General features: G+C 39.6%; 1 protein-coding gene across 2 annotated transcripts in view; it reads right to left on the bottom strand.

Annotated features, from left to right (window-relative positions):
- The window catches only part of mitfb (melanocyte inducing transcription factor b), a 74605-nt gene that overhangs the window by 11636 nt on the left and 49537 nt on the right, over nt 1-13432 (bottom strand). For both annotated transcript variants that reach the window (XM_056449657.1, XM_056449658.1), the window contains exons 3-5: nt 6791-7012; nt 3404-3502; nt 1957-2074 (exon numbers count right to left, since the gene is read on the bottom strand). In XM_056449657.1, coding sequence (XP_056305632.1) covers nt 1957-2074; nt 3404-3502; nt 6791-7012 — 439 coding nt within the window. The remainder of the gene's footprint in view (nt 1-1956; nt 2075-3403; nt 3503-6790; nt 7013-13432) is intronic.

Below are 13432 nucleotides of genomic sequence, written 5' to 3'. Positions count from 1 at the left end.
CATTCATATTTAATAAAGCTGACAAGAAGCACAGCATCCAAAGCATCTGCTTTACAAATCACTCAGCGATGCAATGTCAGACACAATGCACTCAAATGGAGCGAGTGACGTCACCGTGAGGGGTAGGGTTAGGGGTGGGGTTAGATGAGCCCATTAAAATGCATTGGATGCAGCTCAGATTGCACTGCACCGAGTCTGCAGCCAGACCCCTCTCCAAAAACGAAGATATTGAATGAAGTTTAAGCAGGATATTTATAGTAGTTTTAGAATGATCTGATGAGAATGTAGATCAGCTGTAGTCGATCACATCACGTGCTCCTCTCGAAATTAGTTTGTGAAACTTCCCTTATTAGTGAATGAGACCCAACGACCATTTGTGAACTTTTCAATAGAAAACTAATGTAACATACAAAAAATGGCACCCTTTTGTGCACATTTCATAAGAGGAGTGCAGTAACTTAGAAAAAAACAATGCCCGCTTGTAGACCTTCTAAAAGAAAAGTGCACATTATTGCACCTACCAGGAGCCACATATTTCTGATTTCGCTGAAACACCCAAAAACCGCATTATCTTTTGGACTTTTTGTACAAATAGTGCAGCAAAACATACCAGGGGCAACATATTTCAGATTTTTGCAGAAACAAATACAATACAAAAAAACAGGTTGGTTCAAAAGTGCATCAAAATGTGCATAAAACATCGCCCTCTGGTGGACATTCCTGAAGAAAAGTGCTGCAAAACCTACCAGCAGCAATATCCATTCATTCATTTTCCTTCAGCTTAGTCCCTTTATTAATCAGGGGTCACCACAGCGGAATGAACCGCCAACTTATCCAGCACATGTTTCACACTGTGGATGCCGCAACCCAGTGCTGGGACACACCCATGCACTCTCACACACACAAAAATTCCCCTATTGCGCATGCGTTTGGACTGTGGGGTAAACCAGAACACCCGAAGGAAACCCACGTCAACGCTGGGAGAACAGGCAAACTCCACACAGAAACACACTGACCCAGTCGGGGCTTGAACCAGCGACCTTCTTGCTGTGAGGCGACAGCGCTAACCATTGAGCCACTAGCCCACCAGAAGCAACATTCATTCATTCATTTTCTTTTTGGCTTAGTCCCTTTATTAATCTGGGGTCGCCACAGCGGAATGAACTGCCAATTACCCAGCATGTTTTACGCAGCGGATGCCCTTCCAGCGGCAACCCATCACTGGGAAACACCCATACACATTCATTCACACTCATACACTAATACACTACTGACAATTTAGCTCACCCAATTCATCTATACCGCATGTCTTTGCACCCAGAGGAAACCCCCACGCCAACACAAGGTGCCAGAAGCAACATATTTCAGGTTTTGCAGAAACACACACACAAAAACAACGCCCTCTTGTGGACATTTCTTAAGAAAAGTGCAATGAAATGTACATAAAGCAACACCCATGTGTAAACATTTCTCAAGAAAGGTGCAGCAAAACCTTCCATCAGCAACATATTTCAGGTTTTGCAGAAACACACACAAAAAAACACCCTCTTGTGGACATTTCTTGAGAAAAGAGGAGCAAAACTTACATAAAGCAATGGCCTACGGTGGAGATTTCTTAAGAAAAGCGCAGCAAAACGTACAAGACGACACAAATTTCAGATCTGACAGTCGCCAGTATCACGTACCTACAATAAAAGTACGCCCACTTGTGGAGATTTCTTAAGAAAAGTGAGGCATAACATACTGTGAGCAATATATTTCAGGTTCTGCAGAAACATAGCTGAAACCATGCATTAAGAATGAGCCTCAGGGTTGCTGTGTTGTACAGTAGTTACAGTAAAATGACTTACAGTGATGAGAATGTCAAAAGGAGACCTAACTTTAGATGGTAAAACCCAGATCAAAATCATGGCCTGAGATTCTGCAGACTGGCGCTGACCAACCCAAGACACTCACCAGAGAATTCCCTTTTAATGCTGGTCATGTTAGCAGGACACGAGTTACTGATGGAGATTCCTGGAGGAGGCAGACCGGGGTTACTGTACATGTCCAACAGATTCGCCGACACCGGGATCTGTCAAAACACACACACCAGCAGATGGATTTCAGCTACACAGCGTCATCAGCATGTTTTGACTTAGCATTAAAAATTCTGAATTGTAACTGTTAAGATCTTAGAAAGCACATGAAAAACAATGTGTGATAACAGTTGCAGATTAAATTTGACATCAGGAATGGGTCATTAGACGTGCATTACTGCATTCATTAGATAAGGTTGGCAACAATTTAGCTGACTTATGGGGGAAACCGGAGCACCCAGAGGAAACCCACACCAACACGGAGAGAACATGCAAACTCCACACAGAAACACCAACTGACCCAGCCGAGGCTCGAACCAGCGATCTTCTTGCTGTGAGGCGATCGTGCTACGCACTGCGCCACTGTGGCGCCCTCATTGTTTATTAATGTTAGTAATTACATTAACATTATTACATGTCTGTCTACAATACTCGATTCTGATTGGTTGGTTAAGACATTCCAATGTATATTATTTTGAGATAACAACCGCTAAATAACACAGACTCATTCGGGAACTTCAGATCACCTTGACCATCAGTGAATATATTCACATTCATGTTTACATGCTTGTCTGTCTTCACCACAGTTTTAAACTGTTTGGCGCCATCTTGTGTCTGAATACTGCGCAGGTTAGTGTATACTCCATCGGCGTTTTTGACTATTGGGACGCCCATTCATATTTTAAGAAGACTAAGCAAAACCACATTCTGCACACATTACGAAGTCCTGCTGCGGATGAAGAGGATACAGGTACTTGACTGGCCTGCCTGCAGCCCCGACCTGTCTTAAATAGCGCAAAAAATTGGAATATGTGTTTATTTATAAACAAACATGGAAAATCATGAGGAACACATTAAATAATGTCTGTGGTATTGTCTGCAATCAAATACAAGTCAATGTCAATCTAGAAATCACTACTTTCTTTTTTATTTGATTGATCTGAGAGTCTCCTCTGCTGTGTTTTGGATCATTGTCTTGCTGAAATGTCCACCCTGGTTTGATCCTCCTGCTAATGTAGATGTTGAACTGAAGCTGAGGAAGGGCATGAGGAGTGCTGAAGACCTACTGAGAGATTTCAGCTGCTGTCTGGGCGTTCACTGCTGAACTACACCTTCCTTTCTTCATGTGTTCAATACTTTCTACCAGTATATTTGGATGTCTTTTGTTGTTACCAACATCCTGTGAAAATTTCAAGTCAACATCTCATTTAGAAATATGTTTTCTGAGTAAAATGGGGACGTGTTCAATACTTATTTCCCGCACTGTACATATCTACTCACACATACACACATATATACAGAAGTGTCTGTAAAATTGTCAATACCGTGTTGGCCATCTGAAGTCCGGGGTCCAGCGACAGTCCCATGATGTCATCACTGTAACTTGATTCCAAACCAATGATGTCGTCGATGACATCGTCCATCTGTTGTGAATCAGAAGCAGTGTTCAGTCAGCAGCGCATCACTCAACTGTCAAAAACACCATCCCATCCATCCATCTCTAGATCCTGCGCTAGAGCTGTGTGTTCCTCTGAGCTGCTCTCAAACTCTGTCGGATCTATTAACACTTCGGTCGGTCTGTGTGTGTGTGTAAGTGTGTGCGTGTGCGATCATGACGCAGTCTACAGCAGCTGTTTCACACTGAAGTGAAGCTGCAGGATGATGATGATGAGCAGATAATAAGACGTCTTTATGATCCCGCTGCCTATTTACACATCATTCATTCATCTGATTGGATTTAGTTGATCTGTTGATCTTATTCTTGACCTTTTTGGCTCGAGACTTCCACTATCATTCACTTTCATTGATTTCTGGACGTTAATAACCGCTCGTTATGCTGCATGATACTGATATTTCATTCATTCATTTTCCTTTCGGCTTAGTCTCTTTATTAATCAGGGGTCGCCACAGCGGAATGAACCGACAACTTATCCAGCACGTTTTATGCAGCGGATGCCCTTCCAGCTGCAATCCATCACTGGGAATCACGCTAGCACGAGGGGAACATGCAAACTCCACACAGAAATGGCAACTGACCCAGCCGGGACTCGAACTAGTGATCTTCTAGCTGTGATGGAACCCACAGCGCCACCTATACTGATATTTCTTATTATATTATTCTGCGTTGTTTGTATATTCATGGACACACTTGTTTGTAGAGCGAGCAGTTTGAGGGTTTTCTGCCGTTTATTATTCCTAGTCATTTCTCCCATAGGAAACTGAATCGGAAGTTCTAAAACAATCACAAAAGCAAGCGCACTTCTGCATTGAAGATTGAGGTCAGGATATATTGATAAACAATGCATATTTTGAGTTTTTTACTGTTTACAGTAGGAAATATCTACATGGAACATGACCTTTACTTATTATTCTCATGATTTTTGGCCAAAAAGAAGCATAGATATAATAAGACCCAAATATACCCATGCAACACAAAACACATTATAGGATATTATATCCTCGTGTAGTAGAGCTGAGAAAATATTCAACACTGTTGTTGAGTTTAACGATATTTCTTATGATATATCAAAACCTTAGAAAAGCGCTATTTTTATTAGCCACGTTTTACCAGCATATGTGCATAACTAACACACTGCGCTGGAATTTCGAGCTCTGTTTTAGTTGGTCAGTGGTGCGGTCTATTTCGGTTCCTCAAAATAGCAACCAAGGGGCAATCTCCCGCTTTCCCTCGGGAAGGCAATACGGAAGTAACTAAAACTGCAATTCATCGACTCGCTTTGGGGGGCTGGCTCCAGGAAGTCCAGGTCATTTCTGACTGCAATGGGAAATTGGCCATTTTTACAGCTGATAAAAACATGCTTACAGCCTGGTACAAAAGATGGCTTTGGTGCATATAGCCATGATTAACCTCCATGACAACTGTGAGGGGGGTGAATTTTTTTTGTAACTCATCCATTTCGTTTTATTAAGTTGTATTAAGTCTGCATAATTAAGGGCGTGGCCACTTGAGTGACAGCTAGGTCTCGCTGCTCGCTGTCTCGTCACCTCATGAGCTGATTACGGCTAATTAGCCGATAAACTCGGCATATACATCGCATTTTTGTGTTGGTTAATGTTTCTTTACACAGTCAATTGCCTTTTGGGATTATTTCCTACAATTATCAGATGATATGGGATGCTGTGTGCACTTAATTGTGCTCACAAACCATTCAGGTGGCCTCCGTTTCCCTGGTGAGTAAATATATACTTGTATACCATCTCTATAAATGTATTTGTTTTATTTAAGATCATTTATCATTTATAATGTTCTTTAGAGCTGTAATGCCCTCCAGAATCTGACAGATTGATTAGCTGTAGGCTATAAAACAGTCATATGAAGCGTTATCATACAGTGTTATGCTGGATTTCATCAATAGTCTTGGATTTACTAACACAGACTATAATTGAAGTGTTTGGACGTATTTCCTCCTTGAAAAATGTCATAAGAACAATGTTTAGTGGCTCAATGTGTTACTACAGTGTTTTTAAAAGTCTAAACACTTTATTGATATAGTGTACAGCCAAGCACATGTGGTCAAAACACAAGCGAGTCGCAGGTAATAGAGTATCAAGCGTTTCTCCCAAAGTAAGCTCTGTCTAAACCAGGTCCAAGCAAAATGCCAGCAGGCGTCTGTAGCTCCGCCCACTCTCCGCCTCTTTGCCCTTTTTTGGTATCCCGCCGTGGGTGCGATGACGCGCGAACAAAATGGCAACGGTTGGCCACGCCTACTTGTAGCTTCTTTTGCGCTCTTCAGAAACCTATGGGTGACGTCACGGATGCTACGTCCATATATTTTACAGTCTATGATAGTAATGCGCCAACAATGCACCTTAACACACCTCCTTTATAGACACCCATGAGTCCACATAGTGACACAAATGGATTTACTATTTAACCTCTTAGGGCTTGAGTGTCCTCATACGTGGACGGCACATTTTAGCTCTTAAGTGGCTATTTAAAATACTTTGAATGTTTTATATTTTGTTCCAGACATACTCTTCCAGCAAAGTAAAGGAGTAAAGAGTAAAAGTAAAGTAAAGAGAAAGTAAAGAGGCTGAATGGAGGAGGCTTGTTCTTTATCCTCATGCTGCAGATGCTCTGTTTAAGTTCAGTTTTTACACTGATAAACTCCGCCATGTAAATAGCAAATGCACCATGTAGTGACGCAACTGACTCTCAAAGGGAATGGGAGACGAGACTCTGATTGGTTTAATGCACGCTCTGCTCAGAACACACCCAGAACTCATGAAGAGAATAAGCTCAACCCTGTTAGACCATGTGCCGGGATGCAGAGCGTATTTGATCATCCTTAAAATAGCAAAAGTGGATTCGGACATGCCCTTAATGCATTTGCGCCATGCGCTGCAGACTTTGCGCCTGGATGGTTAAAATAGAGCCCTTAGTGTTTAAAACCTGATGTACAGATCTTCTGACTTCTGGCTGTTGTCATTTTCTCTCTCGTCTTGACTCCGCCCACTAGTGTTTATTTTCAGCTCTGTGTTCAGCTTCTAGCCAATAGCAGAAGAGCAGCTACTAAGGAGATGACGCTTAAGATACTAAGGCTCCTTCTGATTGGTCAAGGTTAGATAAACAACCAATGTATCAAAAAAGTGTAACTTCTCCCACATCTGAGATACTAGTGCATATACTATCATCACAATAACGATAATTTTGCAATATACTGTGCAATATCTAGTGTCGGTGTTCTCACCTCTTTCTCGCAGTTGGGATTGAGGGTCAGTAATGCCATGGGACTGTTGGGGGCGCTGTTTCCCGGCCCCGGAGGCATTCCCCCGTGATCAGAGGCCTGGCTGGGACACGGCAAACTCACCGCCTGCTTTCCTCCCAGAGTGGTGGACAGATACGCCTTCACCTGCTGCCGCTGAGCCTGCTGGATGTGATACTTGGTGGGGTTTTCAAGATGAGTCTGAACCTGAGAAACAAGCAAAGACAAAAATCACAGGATGCACGTTTCTCACTTCTGTGCTTCTCTGATGTTCAAACTGGTCATGTTTCCATCCAAAGATGCGAATTAAACTGGAATGTGCATGGCATAAAAAATATGCGAATTAGGCAACGTTTCCATCCAATGAGTCAAAGAGAAAAAAATCGTCACTTCCTTAACCTTATCATCTTAAAATGAGAACAAAATCAGCTGTTCTGTCATCACTTTAGACATTACACTAGAGAATCATTCAAACACTAGCTCTAAAGTGGTGTTGGTGAATGAATATGGCTGTATATCTGCACTACTGGGGCACTAAGGCACTCGGCCTGCTGCCTCAAGCCAACGCACGCCTCCCAGCAGTGCCAATATACAGTGCTGATGGTGCCAAATATCAAGCGGATGCATTAGAAGTCCTTTTTTGTACATAATAAATGGGAGTTTTCTCTTTTCAGCCTTGTATTTTTGCTTAAGCTTTTTCCATTTATTACGCAAAATAGTCCACGTTTTGTCATATTCTTTTAGAATCGTCTCTGATCATCACTTCTTTCTCATATATAGCATTTAAAAATGTTTGGACCTCATCGCCTACCCAAACATACCTGTCACTTTCTGCCATTTCTGTTTTTGCGTGATCTGTTGAAGCAAAATCACATGACTTTTTTGATGCACATGCTGGAATCTATTGAGTAATTGTATTATTATATTCAATACATTTTTTTAAATTCAATTATTTATTTATTTTTACCAGTAAATGTTATTTTTATTATTCAGTAAAGTTATTATTCAGTTTTTCAGTTTCTATCATAGTTTAAGCACATTTTTTCTTATCGGATAAAAAGTTTATCCCACTCAGCTGTGTGCAACATTTTATTATGCGCATCTTGGTGTTTCCATCCAGGGTTTTTTATGCAATATTCCAAAATGTGCATACAAATAGGTGGACGGAAACGCAGCTACTGTCAAAATTAGGAAAATGTGAGCAGAAAATTCAACAAATGTTATATTTGATTTGACGTTGGCTCCAGTAGCAAAAAAAAAAATGTATTGAGAGATTGATTGCACTAGTCACAGGAAAGCAAGATACTGTGGTAAAAACACTCACACCTCATGGAGACTTCAAGAGCCTCCAGAAAGCGTTAAATGGCAAAATACTCAAAATTACAGATTTCTATATGGTGAATGCCACAATCATAGATTTTATAGATGGATTGATGGATAGTGAGGGAAAAACTGGCATATTGAGATATTTTCAGTGACAATATTCTATCAAAACATGGAAGTCCATGTTCCAATAAACCCAAGATCACAGTTTGTTCATTGAATCAATCATCGCTTTAATTTTGTCTGACTGTGGTTCTATTTAGAGCAGAATTATTCATTTATTCAGAATTATTCATTTCTCAAGTGTCCTGAAATGAAAACAACATGACCTTTAACCTCGCCTTTCACAAATCAAACCATGACAAACAGAGAACTACAATACAGATCATAGTTTTAGTGTAAGCGTTACATCATTTCTCATGGCATAAATGATTGTGTTTGGATACTCCTCAGCAAATCCTCTAATATGAAAATGAAAAAAATATGAAAAGTCAACAGTATTCGACCTCCTGTGATTGTTTTTTCCCCCCAAATATTTCCCAAATGGTGTTGAACAGATTTTTTTAACAGTATTTCCACTAATATTTTTTCGGTCACACTTTATTTTGATGATTCGTTTGGTGAATTTAAGTTACATTGCAACTAATTCCCATTAGATTATTAGTAGACTGTTAGGTTGAGGTTAGAGCAAGTTGACATGTACTTGAAAAGTTTCTTATAGTCAGTTAAATGTCTGTTTACTAATACTCAAATGGACTATCAAAATAAAGTGTTACCCTGTTTTCTTCTGGAGAAAGTCTTATTTGTTTTATTTGGGCTAGAATAAAAGCAGTTTTTAATAGTTTTAAAGCCATTTTAAGCTCAATATTATTAGCCCCCTTCAGCAATATTAGTGTTGGATTGTCTCCAGAACAAACTATTATGTTTAGAAATGTGTTGGAAGAAAATATACAGGGAGTGAATAATTCAGGAGGGATAATAATCCTGACTTCAACTGTATCTATTACATTGACTTGACCAATAGGGAACGCAGCTGGCCGAGTCTAAAAAGCGGTGAATGACTGATTAGCTTTGCCCATTGAGCGCTTCTCAAAACCAGTGCTGTGCCATTGCATGTTAAAATATGCCTTCTGCTTTTACAGAGCGCCTCTGACGTCAGTGTCAGCTAAAAAACAATGGAGTCTTTCTGCAGCAATCGTCTCCCACCTCCATCCTATTTACAGCAGACAAGAGCTTTTTTTTTTTCAGAGTAATCCAAACCTCAGCGCTAGTGGCGTCACAGCCTGACGAAACACGTGTGATCCTGGACACTTTCTGACACTTTTCCAGCTGTTCTCTGAGGAACAATTAAGCATGCATGACGAAACCCAACGTTCACCTCATAGCAACACTGCCAATCTACAGAAAAAAGGCTGTAGAAATAGGACTGTAGATTTAACTAATCACTTTTCTTTAGCAAACACATTGGTATTACAGTACACAAAGGCTCTGTGGAGATTATATTTGATTCATATCTAACAGAAGCATGTCTAAAAGCATTTTCTAAAAATAAAAACATAAAACAATTCTAGAAATTACCACTAAAATCAGACTTACATAGTCTAAATAAGTCGAGCAATCTCTCATCTCAAGCTGTTCAGGCATTAGCTATATATATATATATATATATATATATATATATATATATACACACACACAGACATATATATATATATATATATATATATATATATATATATATACACACACACACACACAACAGTTCTGTCAATACCAGCACTCATACTGCCTCTTCACCCTTGTGTATTACTCCGCCCACATGATAAGCAGAGGAATACCCTCACCTCAGATGGACAAATATTTTCTCTGTTGGACAACATAATGTAATTTTAAGGCTTTTTTATGTGAGAATGTAGTTGTTTAGATTGCAACTGTGCAGTTTATTTATAAAGATAGTGCCTATTTTAAATATTTATCATTTCAGATTCAGCACGTTGGCAGTCATCATCCTGTCACACTGAGCAGAGCAAAGAAATTCACAGTTGATTTTCCACCACAGGATGGTGTCTGAGATCACATAATAAGACCTTAAAGGCAGGAAAGCTCAGTGTAAATTTCAAACTACAGCTGATTAAATCATTATAGAACCGGTGAGTGACAATCTCTCTCTCTTGTATGTAGTGCTGTATTTATACCACAGTAATCTGCTAGTGTTTGCTTTGGCTTTTTCAGGGTTAATTATTGTGATCTCCTGATTGCAGCAGAGAAACACTGGGAAATCTCTGTAGACTGATGGCATTTCATGCTGTTCAGCCTTATAATCTTAAACTGTGAGCAAAATCAGCTGTTCTGTCATCACTTTAGACATTACGCTAGAAAATCATTCAAACACTAGCTCTACAGTGATGTTGGTGAATGAGCAGCAGTTTCTGCCGTTCTGACAGTAAACTGCAGATGTCAACGAATGGTGGAAGAAAGTAGATCCTTATACAAAAGGATTTTTGAGACTCTCCACATTTGATTTTCTTTGTATACACATGATTATGCCATCGAACTGTTGTATAAACACAATATAACACTCGTAGCAGTGCAATATGGCTGTATATCTGCACTACTGGGGCACTAAGGCACTCGGCCTGCTGCCTCAAGCCAACGCACGCCTCCCAGCAGTGCCGATATACAGCAATATTGCACTGCTACGAGTGTTATATTGCTCATATATATTATAATTTTTTTGCTCAGCAATTTCACAAATTGCATGATACTGAAAAAACAAAGTATTAGCTCTTTAAACCAGGAGTTCTCAACCTTTTTCACTTCGAAATGTGTGTGCTCATTTAAACATTTATTTATTAACAAATAAACATATACATTCGTTGGGCCTTTTATTATTTTCTTGTTTCTTCAGCATTATATATATATATATATATATATATATATATATATATATATATATATATATATATATATATATATATATATATATATATATATATATATATATATATATACATATATTTAATTTTATTTGTTTATTTATTTTTAAAACAGATTCAAAGAGATCCACAGGTCAACAGGGAGATTGCAAAGGACTAGCTTCTGCTTTAAATTGTACTGACTAAATATCTACTATTAAACACCTATTAAATATATATACCAATAAATATCTACTATTGAAAAATATGCAGACAAATGTAAAATACATTGAAACACTCTAAATCTGTTGAAACGCGTCGACTGGATGGCGGTTGGGTTTGCAGCTGGATATTATTAGGAAGTCACCGACTGGAGCAGTGAACAGCTCCGCCAGAGCGCTTCTGAAGCTCATATACAGCCTATGGTAGAAACACCACTGAGACTCGCTAGATTATCCTGTATTGCGTCCGTTATAAAACACTCACAGGACATTCATTTGGACAACTAAATTACAGTACATGTATTAGTCGCAGACGCATTCATGAGGATGTTTTTGCACTGAGCTTGAAGTAATAAATCACTGAACATGAGAAGGTCCATTACTTCGATATTAATAATGAAATCCAAAAAGTATAGTGTAGCACTGAGTGTTCATCTCACGGCCCACCTGCAGGCCCACTAGTTGAGAATCCCTGCTTTAAACAATTAGAAGTTCTGCTATAATAAGTTATCTAACACAAATATTAAATGTTAACTTAAATGTGTATATTAATTCAGTAAGTATGCATTATATTGATCAGCTGTGTGCTGTAAAAACATTTATTAATGGTGTATCAAAAATCATTTCTATTAACTTCTATTAAAAGAATGTAAGCAGGACAACTATTTTCAACACTAAAAGTAATAAGAAATGCCTCAAATAATGTAATTTAAATGATTTCTAGAGGAAACTAAACACTAATCACACAGAATCCAATCACATTTTAATATATAAGATTATAAAAACAGTTTTAAACTGTAATAATATTTTAGAATATTAATTTTACTGCCACTTTCATCAATACTGCATAAACAGAGGCACAGAAAATCAGAGCATTCTTCAAAATATCTTATGTTGTGGTCAAATGGTGACTACTTCACTTTTGATATAGCTTTATATTTAACTGCAGTGTTACATAATGTTCTTTATAGTGATAATAGGTACAACTGAGAGTTAAATGTACTTTAATAACTTAATGTTCAACAAAAGAAAACTGTTCTGGAACATGAGATGAAGTTGTCTGCACATACCTAAATCTGCAGGTACACATTCAGAGGTGTCTCATCAGGTTTGATTACAGCGGGTGTCACATGGGTTACCTTGTGATTGACGTCAAGCCTGGAGCGACACATCTTGACATGCAAATGTGTGTGTGTGTGTGTGTGTGTGTGTGTGTGTGTGTGTGCGTGCGTGCGTGCGTGCGTGCGTGCGTGCGTGCGTGCGTGCGTGCGTGCGTGCGTGCGTGCGTGTGCGTGCGTGCGTGCGTGCGTGCGTGCGTGTGTGTGTGTGTGTGTGTGTGTGTACTTGACATTCTCAGACAACCTAAACTTTCAATGAACGGAGCATCAAGCCAAACTTTTGTGTTCCAGTATTTAACTTGATAGCAAAGTTTGTCAGTACATGCCTGGCCTGAATGTTGGGAAGAACGGAAAAGAGATGGCTGTGTGACCTATGTTTAACGTAAAGTGAGAAGAAAGGACTTTTAGTACATGTTAACACATTGCTAACATACCTTAAACACAAACTACTAGCGTGAACTGACATGTTTCCGACATGTTTTAGCCAACACAGGCTCATTGTAAAAGCGTAGCCCTGCGGATGTTCCTGGAGACAGCGAATTACGTAGGGTGAGGTACGTATGGCTGCATTTCATTTCTTTAAACGAACGCTACGGGGCGGTGTGACACCGTTCCTTTTCACGCTTACGAGCTGACCGATTACCTCCGTATGGACGGCATTCTGGCTGTAACCAGTTTGTCCCGTTAGCGCACCACGTCCGTCGGCGGATATGACATGCAGAGAGGAGTTGACCATGAAGACGGGGGTTCGAGTCCGGTGAAGAGTGGTTCCAAAAATCAGGTAAGACAAAAACAGAATCCGAAATATAAAATAAACAAGTGAATAGCAGCGTGAGGATGTGGTAAAAAAGAGTCAGACGAGGGCTTTTATTTTTCTGGATTGCTTTTGAAACGTGTTGGTTGGGTTTAGGGAAGTGGGTGGGTGGATCAATCGATAAAATTGGTTGAGTTTAGGGAAGAGGGAGTGTGGGTCAATCGATCGTTCGCTCAGTCAGAAAGTCTGTCCAAAAGTGAGTCGACAGCGGCCTCAGGTGGGTTTAGGCGTGAAGA

The sequence above is a fragment of the Danio aesculapii genome, chromosome 23 (assembly GCF_903798145.1).
Source record: "Danio aesculapii chromosome 23, fDanAes4.1, whole genome shotgun sequence".
Lineage (NCBI taxonomy): Eukaryota > Metazoa > Chordata > Actinopteri > Cypriniformes > Danionidae > Danio > Danio aesculapii.
The sequence above is the reverse complement of the archived record's forward strand: the minus strand, read 5'-3'. Positions and strand labels throughout refer to the sequence as shown.